General features: G+C 43.0%; 2 protein-coding genes across 2 annotated transcripts in view; one reads left to right on the top strand and one right to left on the bottom strand.

The window, feature by feature from the left end:
- Positions 1-2,502: 2,502 nt before the first annotated feature.
- LOC105924206 (XK-related protein 8) lies at positions 2,503-7,858 on the bottom strand. Its single transcript, XM_012860076.3, has 3 exons — positions 6,998-7,858; positions 6,531-6,727; positions 2,503-4,471 (listed from the first exon to the last, which is right to left on the bottom strand). The coding sequence occupies exons 1-3, from the start codon at positions 7,345-7,347 to the stop codon at positions 3,639-3,641; spliced, it is 1,380 nt and encodes a 459-aa protein (XP_012715530.3). The 5' UTR covers positions 7,348-7,858; the 3' UTR covers positions 2,503-3,638.
- A 6,867-nt stretch (positions 7,859-14,725) lies between these two features.
- Positions 14,726-17,901, top strand: part of LOC105922717 — a 30,953-nt gene continuing 27,777 nt past the window's right edge. The window contains exon 1 of the mRNA XM_036144815.1: positions 14,726-14,801. Within this exon, the coding sequence (XP_036000708.1) occupies positions 14,771-14,801 (31 nt within the window). The 5' untranslated portion in view covers positions 14,726-14,770. The remainder of the gene's footprint in view (positions 14,802-17,901) is intronic.

Genomic DNA, 17,901 nt, shown 5'->3' on the forward strand with positions numbered 1-17,901 from the left:
TATCCAAAAGTTTTGCTGCAACAAGTTGACTTTAAGCAGCTTGAATGTCAGTTAAACTGCGCCACCTGCTGACACAAGTCTGCAAAGCACCTTCACATTAATGTAACAGGATATCTGCAGGATATCATGCAGGTTGTATTAAATATATTCATTACCTTTAGTGATTTATTTGTATAATTTTGATACTCAAGGCTACAGTGATTGAAAACCCACAATCCAGCATCTAAGAAAATTAGAATATTGTGAAAATTTAATACTGGAAACTTGTGTCACATAATCATCAGCAAACTCCAAACTAGGCGACACCATCATGACAACTACAACTACAACTACTCACATGGTGGCTTTGAAATAATCTGGCACTGACTGGAGAACTGCAGAAGATAAAGGCAGGAGAACAGGTGAATGGGATGAGGCTGATTGTACTGCTGGAGGATCACAGGTGCAGCCGATCGTCTTGATTGCAGAGTGCAGGAGTGGGACCCCTCATTCACACAGCCTCCATCATGCCTGCGTACTCATTCTGTCATAAATACGGTCTCACTGCTTTTGTTACACTGCTTTTCTCAAAGTTTATGTTCTTTTATACACAACAGTTTAGCCAATAATAAGCTTACATTTCAAAATCTGATAACACTTCAAGGTTCACTTTATTAATTAATATGTTTAACTCAACAATTGGATTGAACTTCCTCTTTAGCTGTTATTTCTGTCAATATATATTTTTTAAAGATAGCCAACTGCATCCTATATTGTAATTTCTTTTAACTGAGATTATTTTTAACTTGTCAGTTGCCGGCATCAGGCTGCTGCGGTTCCTGTGGGCAGTCGTTCTTCCAATGTCCCATTTGTCCAGAGTTATCACATATATCAGAACGGGACCACTGGCCACGCCCACCGCCTCTGCCCCGACCTTCATGTCCAGGTCCACGATCGTTGGATCTTCTTCTCTGAGGTCCACCAGGATAGTCAGGGCAGCCTTGTGCAGAGCAATGATGACGTCACCTCTGCAGAACGTCTCTTTAAATAAGCCAGCAGCAAATAAATAAATAAATAAATAAAAAATAAGCCAGCAGCACGCCATGCCTCCAGCCCACATACAAAGGGAAAATTTAACAAATCTACGGTAAGTTTAAAAGTGATTCTCCCTGTTCTCGGCTAGGTTTTCTGTCCTGATTCAAAACCTTCAGCTCTGGCTTGTTTAAAGGTAGAATAATAAAAAGAAATAAATCAGCAATTGATCACAAAGACAAAAAACTATCACAGATTTATAAATTCCTTTATTTGTCTGAACAATATGTGTATTATTACATAAACAAATTAAACAAAGACACAGTTTTATTGAAAATAAGACACAGATGTCATTTTATTTATACAGTATTACTGAAATATTAATATTTTCGCCCCCCCCTCATAATTCTCTGGTACTACCACTGACCTGCAGGATATGGTGAGCCGTCCTGTGATGGTGAGGTGGTCAAAGACTGCTTGGTGGAGTCTGCAGCACTGATTAAAAACATGATGGGTTTGTAAATGTCTCTATGAAGGCGCATCGTGTCGAGGTGGATCGGGAACTTTTTGGGAGATTTGGCGCTTCAGCTCAGCTCAGCTGAGTATTTTGAGTTGTTTTCTTCGGTTCTGGTTGAGAGATGAGACGAAAAAAGCAGCAATTTCTCTATTTTGTTAGCCAAAGAGTGGATGTTAGCCTGCTGGACTGAAGGCAAGGCAGCGCAGAGCTTCATGAGCGCTCCTGCCCATTTTCCTTCTCTCTGGTAAATCTCATAGAGAGCCACTGCGCCGCCAACCAAGATCTCAGTGAAATAATGGTCAGGGGAAAATGTTGAAATATAAGTCTAGAGAGGACGGTCTGATGTTCTCTAGTGAAGGTGATCACTGAATGGTGGCAGAATAAAGAAACAAAAAAACAGAGCGGGAAGGACCGAGGCGGCCATCTTGTAACCATAATTTCTTCTAAACAACCCTTGGTTCTAAAACATAATCACACAGAACCGCGATTTCACCGCATCGATTTATTGCTTATTGGTGTTTCGGTTTTATTCTTTGTTCCTTTCTATATTTTCCTGTTATTTATTATTTTTTCTTGTTCTTTTCACAGTAAGAGGGTTTCGACAGTAAGTATTTTAACTGGAGGTTAAAGTATGTTGTAAAGTTGTGTTTATTTTCTATATATGTGCAATACTGGCTGTTTGAGAGTGAATTCACTCCTTAAACTGCTGTACTATAAAACCACAGCCTGACAGAGGCAGAGAGCTGATTGGCTGATCGGGATGCAGAGGTAAGTCCCGGGACACGGAGGAGTAAAATTTAAAGTGCTGGTATCAAGTACCGGTGCGTACCGGCCAACTTAAAACATTTTACTGTTAACTATACAGTAACAATTATAATTAGCTACTGTTAAAAGTTATTTTGAGACAATTTATTAAACTGACCTAGTCAAGAATTTTGACCATAAAAAGAGGACACAAAAAACATATATTCAGTAGAATAATTAAGCACCAAGCCTTCGTCCTGATAGTGTTTGCTTTTTGAGCCTGAACAGAACTTTGCACCATGCAGCGATCAGCAGACATAAACGTTGTTGTGCCGTCTGCCAGCAGAACCGCAGAGCTATCACAGAGCAAGATGATAGCGACAGCTCGCCATGGTCAAATCAACTTTATTCACCAAGTTTGTGGGAACAAACAATTTGACTTGGGATTCCAGCTTTCATCGTGTAAAAACCAAGCAGACAAGTAAGAGGAAGCTGAGAAGCTACAGCCTATAATAGAAAAGATATTATTCAGGGGAAAAGGTGAGAACAGCGGCAGTGTGCACCGGAGAGTAGTTTTGTATCCATACGTATCTGTGAGCATGTGTACGTTTGGTGTAAGGTGTTCCTCAGAGACAGCCTGGGGGTAGAACCTGGTTCTGCTTATTTCAGACGTGTTTAGATGAACACATGACAGACTGGATGATGGTAGTGGAGGAGAAAACCAGCAGCTGCTGAGGAAGGTTAGACTTCTGAAGTTGCTGCAGGTAGTCCAGGTTCTGCTGGATCTTCTTATGGATGGTGTCAATGTGTGCAGACCATCAAGTCCATGAAGACGGTGGTTCCTAGCTACCACAAGTGATGCACAGTAGACACAGTGTTGTTGAGGATAGTGAGGGGGGGCAGAGTGTGGGGGGTTCTCCTGAAGCCCACTGTTATCTGCACAGTCTTCAGCTGTTTCAGGCAGAGGTGGTTCTGGGCACAGCAGTGGACCAGCTGATCCACCTCCTGCATCGTCTGCAAACTTCAGGAGTTTCATAGACGGGTCCGTAGATGTGTGGTCCATAGAGAGAAGTGGAGAGGGGAGAGAACACACCCCTGGGGGGCGCCGGTTGTTGATAGTCCTTGAGCGATGACGCTCCCCAGCCCCACCTGTTGCTGGCGGTCAGTCAGGACGCTGGTGACCCGCTGACAGACGGAGGGCGGCGCTGGATGAACGTCTGGTGGAGGATGTGTTGAAGGTGGAGCTGAAGTCTACAAACAGGATCCTGGTGCATGTCCCTGGTTGGTCGAGGTGGCGCAGGATGAAGGTTGACGAGCTGACTAGGTCCTTTAAGCTAACGAAGGAAGCCTCGCTATCATCAGATTATCACGAGTAAAAACTATTGGCCAGCTCCTTTAATCTCATGTTTTCGCGAGATGAGTCGCTGTCTTCTAACTCAAATGTTTCTGTCGGCTCACATGTAGCCGGGCATATCTGCCTACAGAAGAGCAGATATTTAGTGTATCTCAGCACATTTCCAAACATCTGACCGTATCTTTGTTTCTTCTTTTTCACAGACGTCGGGTCCTTCCTGCCGGTGTCCGTCAGGTCAGAGCAGAGTTCTGTCTGCTCCCCTGAGTTTATTTCTGTCGACTCTGGATGGAGGATACATAAATAAACGGCCTTACACAACACCCCCACAAGATAGAAACCGGACACAGCTGTTGCTGCGATGATAACTTTCACACAAGAGATTTCAAAGTGAGGAGGATCTGAGCTCATTCTCCAGTACCACCATCCACAGAGGAAAACGATGTCCAGCTGCATGTAGACGTGGTACAGCCACATCATTTTACTCGTCTTCCACTTCACCCCCCCACAGAACCAGTTAAAGTACCACATGACAGCCAAGGTGGCCCGATAAAGCCACTTCCCCCCCTCACACTTCATTAAATGTGTCTTGGAGCAGGAGGCAACAAAGAACAACACCAGCCAGGAGCAGATGAAGTGAGTGAAGATGAAGCAGGGCTCCACCGAGGCGAAGAGGGCGAGGGCGGCGAGGCGACTCGCAACGAGGATAAGCTTCACCAGGAAGTAGGGAAGCAGCTGGAGCCAACCACTGGACTCCTTGGTTTCCTCAGGCATGAAGACAATTATTGCTCTGTAGTACTTGACTTCAGAGACGGTGATGCTCGCCATTGAGGCGAGGATCTTCACCGCTGAGGAGACAGAGAGACAACAGGAGAACGTTCAGGCATCATCACAACCTGCAGCTCACGCACAAACCCCACCGTCAGGAGTCTCTTACCTGAAAGGCTCAGTTGGATCACAACAAGGGATTATTGGGGCTGTCAATAAAACCTTTCACATACAGTGGTGTGCAAAAGTATTCACTCCCTTTTTCCATTTTTCATGTTTTGTTTCCTACCGACCTGGAATTAAATGGACTGTTGGAGAGTTTGCTCCATTTTATCTACAGAATAATTCTACAGAAGCCAGATTATTCTTTTACAGTGAAGCAAACAACAACCAGGACAAAATAACAGAAACTTCAGCGTGCAGAAATCATCACCGCCCTACAGTCAGTCTTTTCTAGAGTCTTCTACAGCAACTCCAGCTTCCAGTGTCTCTGGATCAGTCTCTAGGAGCCAAAAGTTCTAGAGAATCTGTATAATCTGATTTAATTTGTCTTTGTAAAGTGCCTTGAGATGACATGCTTCATGCATTGGCGCTATATAAATAAAATTTAATTGAATTGAAAATTTCAGTCTCTGTTTCATCTGATCACCTTCCTCCAGACATCTGGGGAGCTGCCCACGTGCCTTTTGGCAAACTCAAACCCTGTCTTCTTATTTTTAAAGCTCAGTAATGTCTTTTTTTCTGGCCTCTCTGCCATAAAGCCCAGCTGGGAGCAATCAACTGACTTTGTTATGTTATCTGTGTGAATCCTGAGCCTATCTAAAAAAATACCACCATGGTAACACTTGGCGATATTAGATTCTTTAGGGTCACCTTTGTTCACGTTGCTCCCTCTCTGGTTAATGTCCTCCTGGGCGTCCTGGTGGGTGGCCCTGTCTTTGCAGGTCTGTTGTGGTGCCAGCTGTTTTCTGTCTGAAGATGACGGATCTCTCCTAACCTGACTTCCGCCAGAGGCATGTCGTTCCCCCTAGCTCCACTCACATACATCTGGGACACCGCCATAGGAATTGCCTTTATTGAAGGCTGGGCCTTATCAGAAATCCTTGCATATGATTGGATAAGACACTTGTCTGTCATCTTTATCGACGTGCTATTTCAACCACTCACACTGAAGCTAACCCGTGACGCTGTGAGAGCGACGCAGGAAAAAAACTTTTTTTTTATGTGTTTGCGGCTCTAGTGACACGCGTTTTATTGACAGTGAGCTGACAGGAAGAGGGGGGAAGACAGGCGGCAAAGCACCGCGGGTCGTAGTCGATCCCGGCCCGACTGCATTGAGGACTAAAGGCCTCCTAATATGGTTTGCGCTAACCGCTAACGGTTAGCGGCTAACTGCTCGTTAGCGGCTAACCGCTTGCCAAATCCGGTTGGGAGAAGGGCGAAAACATGGTTTCCACCAACAAAAGCCTTCAGAGGTGTTCTCTGATGTTCTTTTAATGAAACAATATTAGGTAGATTGGACAACACGGAAGAAATAGCAGCATCAATGTTAACACTTGCTTCCTCAACGAGCCGCCATTGCTATCAAAACAGTCTCACGTCACATCTATGAAACTCCAGCCCTGCGTCCTGATTGGCCAGACCATAAAATTGGTTGGAGAAATCACTCTCTATGGGAGAGGTCCCAGATATATGTGAGTGGAGCTAGGCGGAGTGACATACAGCTGGTTTGAGTCAGGTTAGACGGATCCATGGTGCGCCTGGGAACCTCAAAGATCTGATGTCCTATGACCCCACCTGGACTTTTCCAACTCAACAATTTTGTCTCTGATTTATCTGTAGAGCTCCTTGATCTTCATACGCATTCTCTCGTCTCACTTCACCAACTTAGATTATTTAGTAGAGATCCATCACATAAAATATGATTTAAAAACATTTAAATTACAGGTTGGAATGAAGCAAAATAGATATTACGCCAAGGAGGGTGAATACTTCTGCAAAATGCTGTAATTCTGGCCATAATCTTATTCTAAAATATCAGCTGAGGTGCAGCACTCGTGTTCTGTGAGGCTGTGAACCTGCAGCTAAGGCTGTTTAAGATGAACTCAGCTGACCGTGATCAGTGAGGAGGAAGCTCACCTGTGAGGACATGTAGTATCCAGCCTTCCTTCTTCAGGGCGATGGTGAGCATCAGGACGATCTGAGGAGCGCTCTCAGTGTAGGACTCAAAGAGCCGCAGAATCTTCAGGTCGTACCTCCGGTAAGAGATTATTGCCTCCAGCTCGGGTTTATTAAAGCGGATGTTTTCAAATGAAGCGGACACAGCGGCTAAATGCCTGGAACGAAACCAGTTAGACTAAATTAATGATGTGCTGAGGTTGAGGTAAGGAAAAACAGGACAGGATGAAGCCTGGTTTAATGTCCTGGAAAAATGAAAGCAGGAAAAGTCACATGTCTCATTTCTTAATTCACAAAGCATCAAAATTAAAACAGAAAGGAGACAACTCAAAAGTTCAGGACAGACAGAATACAGAGCATGTTCCCCACAGATTGATGAGATTTTGGCTAAAAGACAGAGAAACCCAGCCTTGTTTGCTCCGACTCACCTGAAGTAGAGTCCTAATGTTAAGCAATGCAGAACTCCAAGCCATGGACCCAGCACCTTCTCCAGATTAGTCATCATGATAAACTTGTCATACTTGTACCAGAGCCAGCTGTAAATGTTGATGAGAACTGCCGAGCCGAAGAGCACCACCACCAGCATAGTGAAGCTCCAATAGGCTCCCAGTCTGAATAACTCCACCGCAGTCCAGGCGTCCAGAACAATGTCGGCGACAAACAACCCCAGAGACAGCAAAGTGAGAATCAATCTGTTCAGCTTCTTGAAATTGCGCTTACATTCATTCTCGCCACTTGCTCCGTCAGAGCCACTTTTATAACACCTAAAACACGCCATTGCTACTGCTGAAATACCAGGAACCACTGCAGGTACAAGCTGAGCTTCCTGAAGAACCTGAAGCCACTCCCACACTTTGTTACTCCTGCTGTAACGTGTCAGGTTGAATCTGACGTAGCTGACTTCTCCCCAGCGCTCAGCGTGTCCAGCCTTGCTGCACAGCGGAAGATCGAGTGTCTTTGACGTTTCTCTACAAACAGTGAGAATGACATTAGAGACGGAAAAAACAGGTTTTCCTACAGGAGGAATCTGACTGAATCAGTCATGCCTGAGCTTAAAAGTATGACTGAGACAAGGTTTTCTTTCTAAAACCAGGATAAAAACCACCTAGTGTTCACAGTCATGAATATGCTATTTTTTAGAACTGTACGGTATTATGATCTTATGCTGTAGCTTTGCCCTTATTTTACATTCTCTTATTCCTAATTATAGTGGAGAAGACAAAGGAGCTTATCGTCGACTTCACCACGCTCCACTGCTCATCAACAGCTCAGCTGTGGAGGTGGTCAGCAGCACCAAGTTCCTGGGGGTGCACATCACGGACAACCTCAGCTGGTCTGTGAACACCACGTCACTGGTGAAGAGGGCACAGAAACGCTTGTACTTCCTGCGGAGGATGAGGAGAGCCCACCTTCCCCCGCCCATCCTCATGACCTTCTACAGAAGCACCATAGAGAGTATTCTGACCAGCTGTCTCTCTGTGTGGTGTGGAGGCTGCAGTGCCTCCGACTGGAAGAACGTGAGGAGAGTGGTGAGGACAGCAGAAGGGATCATCGGGGTTCCTCTTCCCTCCATTAAGGACATTTCATCTCAGCGCTGCGTGGCCCGTAACATCATCAGGGACCCCTCACCCCCCCCCACCATGGACTGTACTCCCTGCTGCCTTCTGGGAAGTGGTTCTGCAGCATCCGCTGCAGGTCCACCAGGTTCTGCAAAAGCTTTTTCCCTGCTGCCATCAGACTGTTGAACTGCTAAAATTGCTGAAGCCACAAATGGATATACTAATGGTAATACTCACCTGGACACCGTGAATCGCACACTGTCTATTTCCCCTGCATTGTTAACATTGTTTACATAAATCGCTGCTGCATCTTTATCCTGAAATTTACTGCAAATTTCGTTCTGTACGCACTTTGTGCATACAAAATGACAATGAAGTTGTCTAAGTATAAGTCTCTAATGTCATCTTATGATGTGACCGGCTCCAACTCCCAGCATGCAACACGGTCAAACCTGACCAACAGCCCTAGCAACGTTATCTCGTTGCTATGGTATGAAATAAAAGTGCCCCGCGTGCTCAAGTCATCCTTCTTTGCTGACAGTTTGCCAAATTGAGGAGACACGCAGCTGTTTCATCCCGTGGGAATTCCCCCACGTGGCACGTGTTCGATTTCTCGCTGGACTGAAAACTTCCGAATCAAACTTATCCCTGTTTTTCTATGCAGGAGGTCGACTTTAAGAGTGCTTTGAATTCATTTTGATCCTGCTGGGAGCCGCTATCTCCCAGTGTTCGTCAAGAACCCCGCTTGTTTTGGCCAAACAAAGCGTCTGAAAGCCCAGAGACTGTGTGGTTTTCCTCCGCTCCTTCTGGCACTCACATACGCGCCGCCGCCGCCGGAGCTGCTGGATGCCCACGGAGCCGGTGTAGGTACCAGATCTGCTGCGCTACCTGATGACGTCATCATATGGCAACTCCACTCAAACAAACTACATTGCGCCTGCGGTCTCTATTTGTAATGAATCAATTTTATTTAGTTAATTTACGGTGATCGTTTGGCACTGTCGGTTATTTGACCAAATACCTATAATACATTAAAATATCATCTCATTATTGTAATAGGTACACATAAAAGTAATGCAAACTATTTTTTCCAATGTAATATATATATATAAAATCTCATCAACTATGTAACTATACATGCCGTTTTTTTATGTTTCCCTTTTGTAAATGTTGAAAGTATTAACTTTTAATTTTAATTTAATAAATTTTATTTAGTTAATTTACGGTGATCGTTTGGCACTGTCGGTTATTTGACCAAATACCTATAATACATTAAAATATCATCTCATTATTGTAATAGGTACACATAAAAGTAATGCAAACTATTTTTTCCAATGTAATATATATATATATATATATATATATATATATATATAGATATATAGATATAAAATCTCATCGACTATGTAACTATACATGCGGTTTTTTTATGTTTCCGTTTTGTAAATGTTGAAAGTATTAACAAATCATCTTTTTACACAATACAGGACATATATTTTTCTCACATTTGTAAAAAAAAAAGTATACTAATTAAATAACTGTATGATCAACAAAATAAAAGTAAAACATTAATGACCATAATTTGATTTGTCTTCAAGGTATTGTGGGCAATTTTCACGTGCACAACCGCATCCCACCTCTGCTAAGAGGGATTGGTTTAAAGAATCTCCAAAATGCAAGGCTTTTTTAATAAATAACACGACCCAGGTATTTGGTCAAATAACCGACAGTGTCAGACGATCACCGTAAATTAACAAAATAAAATTGATTCGTTACAAATAGAGACCGCGGGCACAAAGTAGTTTGTTTGAGTGGAGTTGCCATATTGTGACGTCATCGGGAGGCGAAAGATAATGGAGAATTGCTTTGCGTCCATGTTTACAAACCGCAATCCCGCTATAATTACGTTAGGCAGTTGTCCGGACCAATCATCCTTTATTCACCTTTTGTAAATGCTATTTGTGTGACCAGAAGGGGGGGGGGGTTGGTTGTAAAAACAAGATGCACCAGAACACAGACTAACATACAATATTTTATAAGGCACTTTTCTAAAAAACATTTTTCTAAAAACCCATGGCTTCAGGCCTACTACTTGGTCCCTGGAAAAAAAAGGGAGCAGATGAAATAGACAGTTTCGATTATTCCAAAGAAAAAAAAATAAATGAACAAACAAAATATACCATGCAAAAGAAAACAAGTTAGTAAATCAAAACAAAAGAAAGCAAACACATTAATAAAGTCAATAATAAACAAACTGTAAAAAAAACAAAAAGGAGTCATGCCCGCCCACTCAGCTGGTCCAAGCAGCAAGTAGTTTCATCCAGAGCGGCCCAAAGAAACACAGGTAAAACAAGACAGCAGAGCGTCCCATGCGCTGCAACGGCAAACAATCTGGTGCCTAAAACACAACACAGCCGACCAGGGAGGAAGCAGATCAGCAGGCAAGGGCTAGATGGAAGCCGCCCGCCGCAACAACCCCCAGCCGCAGCCGCTAACACCAGCAGAGCAACACTGCAGAAATGCACAGCAGGTGTAGCTCCAGAAGCCAACCACAATCCCAGCCACAGATTTCAGATCAGTGGATCCAGCACACCAGCCACTTGGGCAGCCGACGTAGTAGGGGAAACAACGATACATGCACCTCACAGCGGCCTGCGCAGCTTTAAAGCCCTCTAACCCCGCCCACCAATCAACAGCGCGCCCCTTGCTGCACCTGGTACCAAGTAGGGAGGGTGGAACACCATCCCACCACATATGCAATTTTGTACTGGTACCTTGTGTAATGTACGATGATTTTTCCCCCTCTGCTACCGGCCTTATGAACAAGGCCAAGAGCCACCCGTGAAACTGGACACTGTCTCTCTCCCCCATTCAGGACTTACAAGCTTCTGCGTTTAATTGATGCACAGTCTACTGAGTGTATACAGCTTCCGTGTATATATCCTTTTACTTCTTATTTTACTGTATTCTTATTTTTTGTCTACACCATCTACACCAAGTCAAATTCCTTGTAAGTGCAAACCTACTTGCCGATTAAACTTGATTCTGATTCTGATTAAATAAAGGTTAAGAAAAAAAAAAGTTGTCCGGACCAATCACAATGTTTTGCGTAATCGTGCAAACGTTAAGCTAATCATCGGCAAGTGCAGGACCCGAGCAGATCTGGTACCTACACCAGGACATCTCCACTGAGGCAATGTCAGAGTAAAGAAAGGATTTTACTCTTATTTCTCTTTTTCACCCATAAGGTGACATATTTTGTGCCTGGGCAGAACCTATTAGGAATTAGTTTAATGCTTAATTTCTCCGAGACGGAGTTGTTTTAACTGTGCTGTATATTTCTGATGTGTGTGCATGCATTTCATAAGTGATTTTAACTGCGTGGTTTTTGGGTTGATGATAAGCAGACTCCGCTGAGAGTCTATTTTTCTCTTCTCTTATCTTCATCTTGATCTCTATGTCTACGTTTTCAGTTTTGCGCACTTTCTAGTGCATGGCGGCCTTTGTTCAGGAGTGAAACTGCCTCCTGATCAAAGCCCGCCATACACTAGGCGTGTGCACTAGATACGTCATTAGGACCTCCTCCTGCTTTGGCAATTAGTGCAATTTTGTGTGCAGAAAGCACTAAAAAGAAAAGGCGGCAACGTATTTGGACAAAGACATGGCTGAGCAAACGTGACTACTACGGTCTGTCAATTTTACAGAAAGAAGCTTGAGGTAAGCTAGCGGTCGTGCACATTTAACACCCCAGCCTTTTCTGCTTTGTTTATCAACAATGTTCATGACAGTCAGTTAAATGTAGAAATAAATGTTTGGTGTCTATAGCCTGCTTTTGTTATAATTCAACTACTGTTATTTCTGTTAATTGCATACCTTGTCACCAGATTTGTGGATGTTGGCCTGCATTTTATTTTCACCGATTGTCTAAACACTAAACATGTTTTAGATTTCAAAACATGCTAAAGTAGAATTTATAATGGTTAATTTTTTTAAATGAAATTTCTTTTGCATTGCATAAGTCATTGTCGTTTTTATGGCTTTAATAGCATCAGAAGTTTGTAAACATAAATATTCAAAGTTCTAAATGTGTGTGTGTGTGTGTGTGTGTGTGTAGGTAGATGATATGAAGGGATTTCGGGAGCTTCTGCAGATGTCGGTTGAAGACTTTTCTTATCTTCTGGAGAGGGTGACACCACACATAATAAAGAAAGACACACACCTAAGAAAACCCATCAGCCCCAGGGACAGGCTCTCTGTGACCTTACACTTTCTGGCAACAGGTAAGTGTGTATTAAAAAAAACACTTCTGCAACACTGCTCATTACATTTAACAGAGGTGTACATGAGGCAAGATAATTTATCCACATCACATTATAAATCACTTCACCCAAGTACATACAAACACAGCTACAAATGCCAGATACATGGACATCTATCCTTTATACTACCACTTCATTATATTCTAAAATAAATAAAAATATACATGTCAATCTGTCAAGCTCCATCCATGCCCACTCTCCTATACATAAAGCATCTGCATCAGGGGACACTAACATGGTGCCCATGGGCACAAAGTAGCCCCCAAGGACCAAATGTGGTGCCTAAGACCCTGTTCTAAAAAAGGCCAATCCACCAGTGAGCTGCATCTAAAACTATTTATTCAGCTACTCATCCTATTTACTCACACTTGCATTTATATAGATTTCAAAAAGGCAATATGTATAACAAAGCATGAAAATATGTTTATTTTACATAAAGTTAAGTTTAGTACTCTTCTAGTTCAAAGGTCAGTACTGGTAGCCCTTTATTTATTTCAAAGTTTATTTGGTAGGGACAGACACACATCGACATAGACAAACATGACAGCAGTCCCATGTTGGCGTCATAGTGCAATTGCTACTGCTATTTCGCAGCACTTGTCCCTGGACGGGCTTTTTTAAAAACTGCCGCTAAAAGTTAAAATAGTAGTCATTTAAACATTTTTGTTTTTAAATATACTAAAACTGGTTACAGACTTTAAATCACCAGGAACTGAGTTCCACATTACAGATCCTCGTATCCCTTTGTATGACACTACACCGATAAAGGAGCTCTCAGTTTCAAAAAGGTTGGTGACCCCGGATCTAAGTCCACCTAACTATTTAAACCACTTTCTTTATTTTGACAGGTGAAACCTTCAAGTCATTAGGTTTTCAATACAGGATTGGAAGCACAACACCGAGTAGGATAGTGGTGGAAACCTGCACAGCCCTCACTGCAGTGTTGCGTGATGTTTACTTGAAGGTAAATTTCAGGTAAAAAACATCACCTCCGGGGAGCGCCCGTGGCGGAGCGGTTAGCGCAAATCACATTAGGAGGCCTTTAGTCCTCGACGCGGTCGGCCCGGGTTTGACTCCGGTCCGCGGCGCTTTGCAGCCTGTCTTCCACCCTTTTCCTGTCAGCTCACTGTCAATAAAACACGTGCCACTAGAGCCACAAACAAACCATCGGGTCCACCGGCTCAGAGGTAAGAAACCCGATAAAATCCGTCCTTGTCCGATTGTAGCTAAATTTAAGCATTACAAACAAAAAGTGTATGTTAAAAGTCAGGGCAGAGAGCTGAGAGGAACGGATTTCAGCATCCTAGATCGTAGGTGAGTGTTATTTCCAATCAGGAAATAATACATTCCTGAAGGCGTCAGAGCTACAGTAGCAGTTGACAAACTTTATATTAATGGTCAGTTGTTCAGGGATCAGAAGATCACTCCTTGGCTTTATTAGATGCACAACAGGTGATTTAAAGCATGTCACACTTGGAAAAAAAAAAAGGTGTATAGATCGGAACACGGTGGTAAATGAAATAAATGCACAGCTCAAGAGCACGTTGGCACGGTATGGTTGTTAGTCATGGTTGGGTACATTGGTACATTTTTCTTCTGTCACCATTATCTTTACACTACAAACATGGTTAAACATTCTTCTGCACACTTTTTAAAAACTGTTTTTCTCTTGCACTTTTACATTTTCATCACTGATGCACTTTATATTGTAATGTTATTTTATTTCAATTGCAATCTCATTACATTGTTGTAAACTGTATGCAATGAAATTTCATTTTGTATGCACTCTGTACCTAACAAATACAATAAAGTTTGTCTAAGTCTAAGATAACTTCAACTACACACTGTGTGGGGTGGAGCCAGGGCCAGACTAGGTCAGGCTTGGAACCAGTTCAGAACTGCTTGTACTTCTAATTTAAGCAACGACAGGAGAAGTGACATTAGTGGGAGGATTCATAGTAAGAATGTATCTGAGAAAATGAGTTAAATTTGAACTGTAAACATTACAGGGACATGGCAGACGTGTTGCCGCATGCTAGAGAAAAAACAGACACAGAAGACCTGGACTGCGTACTGTAAATACCTAAATCCCTTTGCGCTTCCAAAGACTGAGAAGGAGCACAAACTGGATGAACAGGTTCATCAAATGACTTAATATGTGTTAGTCGTTGTGGGTGGTGCCTTTTATCGGTAGTCAATGGTTCCTGCACCCAGAGACAGGAAAGTGTTGTCAGAAAGAAGTAATATGATCGGCTGCCGGCTGCCTTGGGGGCTTTTAAAGTGTCTTAGTTTATTCTTGTTGCTCTCGGACAGGACAACAAAGATGCTGGTGGTGTTTGGGATCCTCCTGCACAGTAAGATCCACTTCCTATCTCTACTCTCATCATCCCTCACTTCAGTCTCTCTGCATTCCTTCCTCCTTTCTAGACTTAGACTTAGACAAACTTTATCGTCATTTACTTATTTTATTTGTCAACAAAAGTTTCTGTCTGCAGACCACTTAACTCAACAACAGAAGATGTTTTCTTGATCCAAAGCAGCAGATTTTACCATCAGTGGATTCCTCGTTGTTGTTCCCAGATAATTTTTCAGCAGGGCATGTACATTGAATGATGGTGCCGGTGTGTAAAGCTCTGCCTCTGCCAACTGTGTTTGTTCTCTTTTTGAAACTTTTTGTATCTAACATCAACTTGCTGTAGCTGTATGTATACACTTCAGACACCTTTGGTTATTAAATTTCTGTCATCAACTTAGCAAATCTTGTATTGCCTATAGGAGCAATGAACTGGGTGTCTTAAGCACCTCCCTGAAGTGCCCACATCTTCCTGGAGGTCCAGCCACAGACACTAGTGCAAACATGTCTGTAAGAATGGGTCTTAGCGGCTGGAGGCTTGAGGTAAAAAGAAGGTGGAGACCAAACAGGTGTTCATTCACCTACATGGCACAAGCAGACACACAAAAAACTCTGTTCAGCAGGTCAAATGAAAGGTCGCTTTCAAAAACGAAGACAGACTTAGACAACTTTGTCATTTTGTATGCACAAAGTGCGTACAGAACGAAATTTCGTTTGCATACAGCTTGAAAAATCACAGTAAATTGCAGTAAATTTCAGGATAAAGGTGCAGCAGTGATTTATGTAAACAATTGAAATGTAAACAGTGTAAACAAGGCAGGGGAAATAGACAGTGTGCGATTCACGGTGTCCAGGTGAGTATTATTAAAACCGTGCAGTATACGAATGTGGTACAGAGTCCATTTGTGGCTTCAGCAGTTCAGTAGTCTGAAGCATATGTGTAAATGTGCAGATATACGAGTGTGATACAGCAACTTAAAGCATGCTGGCCTGCGAGGTGTTAAAATGCATGAAGACAGAAAATAACTAAAGCATACAAAAAAGAAACTGAAATTAAACTGAGACAAGCAGAACTGGAACTACAACAATGGTTACGGTCCCTTGCAAAAGTATTCACCCCACTGGGGCATTTTTCATGTTTTGTTTCCTCCTAAACTGAAATTAAAATGGATTGTTTGAACATGGAACATTAACCAGTGTGGATTGCCATCATCTGCTAATCTTAATGCTTTTTTATTATGGGTCTTTGTGTTTATGTCAGAATCAGAATGAGAAATACTTTAATAATCCCAGAGGGAAATTACAATTCCAGTACAACCATCCATCACATACATCACAAACATTTCAGGGGAACAATTGACCTTGAAATGCTGCTGAGGACCTTGCCTGATGCGGTTACCACAGGGCACTGCCTTTAACTCCGTGAAAAGATAGGAGCCACATTTGGGGAGGGAGAGGAAAAAAAGGCATATTTGAGATATCAATTTAAGATATCATTATAAAAAAAACCTTGCAAAAATATCAAGAAAAGCACAAATGACGAGACAACATATATGCAGGGGGTTAACCTTGGAGACTAGTCGCATGTAAGTTCATATGTTGTTGTGGCCATGAGTTATGTGTGTCTGTTTGGGTGAAAGTTGTTTTATTTCCATGAACGCTCCCCAGAGGCCATTGTCCTTGATATGATTTAAAAGTTATCAACCGGCGCCACAGTTCTGAGGGCATCCACAGATGTCCGTGGGGAGGAGGGAGCGGGGGAGTAGTTCTGAGGTCTCTCGCCATAACATCCAGGGGAGTTTTATTGATAGGGGAAGCCTAATCCAAATACACAATTTGTTATGAGAACAAGCTGCACCAACTTTTCTGTGAGCTTTAAAGTCCTATTTATTGCTGGCTCCATGTGGCAAATCTAATATTCCAAATTTGTTGGGCTTTTTTCTGCGTTTCATATCCAGATTTTATCCCATCTCCCCTTTGAGTTCAACCACCGAAGCCAGTCTGCGTTCTAGCGCATCCAACTTGTGGCTCTGCTCCTCCAATTTACGGTCTGCTCGTTCATGGCCTTAGTGATCGCGTCATATGCAGCCGGTAGCCTGATCAAGGCCATAATTGCTACCGACATCCGCTGAATTTGCCGATACATATAAAAACCAAATAGAAGAAATCCAAGTATCATGAATCCAAACATGTATACGTCTTCCACGTCCTCGACTGAAAAAAATCAAAAAACACACCATCTTCCATTTCCTCCAGGAATCTAGGGTGTATCCCACGAAATGTGTCCCGTCAGGACAGGACGGGTGCCCTTTTCCCTGCATTCCTGTCGAAATTTTTTTATCAATAGCATTGAGAGACCAGCTGACCAGATCCATAGTTTTCAGCGTTCGGGTGATATGAAGAAAGTGCTCAGAAGGACAAAAACACAGCAGCAGCAGGAGGGGGGGAGGGGGGGTGGGGGTGGGGGGCACAGCCGGAGCAGAGAGAAAATGCGACCGTCTCCGAAGAGAGAGAGAACAGAAGCGTTAACTAAAATCCACAAAACAACTAAAATATCCAATACTTTATTTAACAAATATTACAAGACACTAGAAAATATCTAAAAACACATTTCAAAAACGGACAGCTGTAAAATTAGACGGTCAATCCTTCACCGGCTGTTCCTGCCTTGTTGTTGCCTAGCAATTAAGACAGATTTAAACAGCTTTGAAGCCATAAAATGGAGCCCAAAGTTTTGCTCTGTTTTGTTTTCTGTGATTAGTCCTTGAGAAACCCCAGCAGGGGTACCGTCATCGCAGGAATGTGTCAAAAATGAAACAGAACCTACTGTTTAATAATTAATAATCCATCTATCATCTTCCTCTTATCCGGGGTCGGGTCGCGGGGGTAGCAGCTTCAGTAGGGAGGCCCAGACGTCCCTCTCTCCAGCCACTTGGGCCAGCTCCTCAGGAGGAATCCCAAGGCGTTCCCAGCAGAGAGACATAGTCCCTCCAGCGTGTCCTGGGTCTTCCCCTGGGCCTCCTCCCGGTGGGACGTGCCCGGAACACCTCACCAGTTTCAATTAATTGATTGTCCAGGTTTGAAACTTAGTTTTAATCTCA

Source organism: Fundulus heteroclitus, chromosome 13, assembly GCF_011125445.2.
Source record: "Fundulus heteroclitus isolate FHET01 chromosome 13, MU-UCD_Fhet_4.1, whole genome shotgun sequence".
Taxonomy (NCBI): domain Eukaryota; kingdom Metazoa; phylum Chordata; class Actinopteri; order Cyprinodontiformes; family Fundulidae; genus Fundulus; species Fundulus heteroclitus.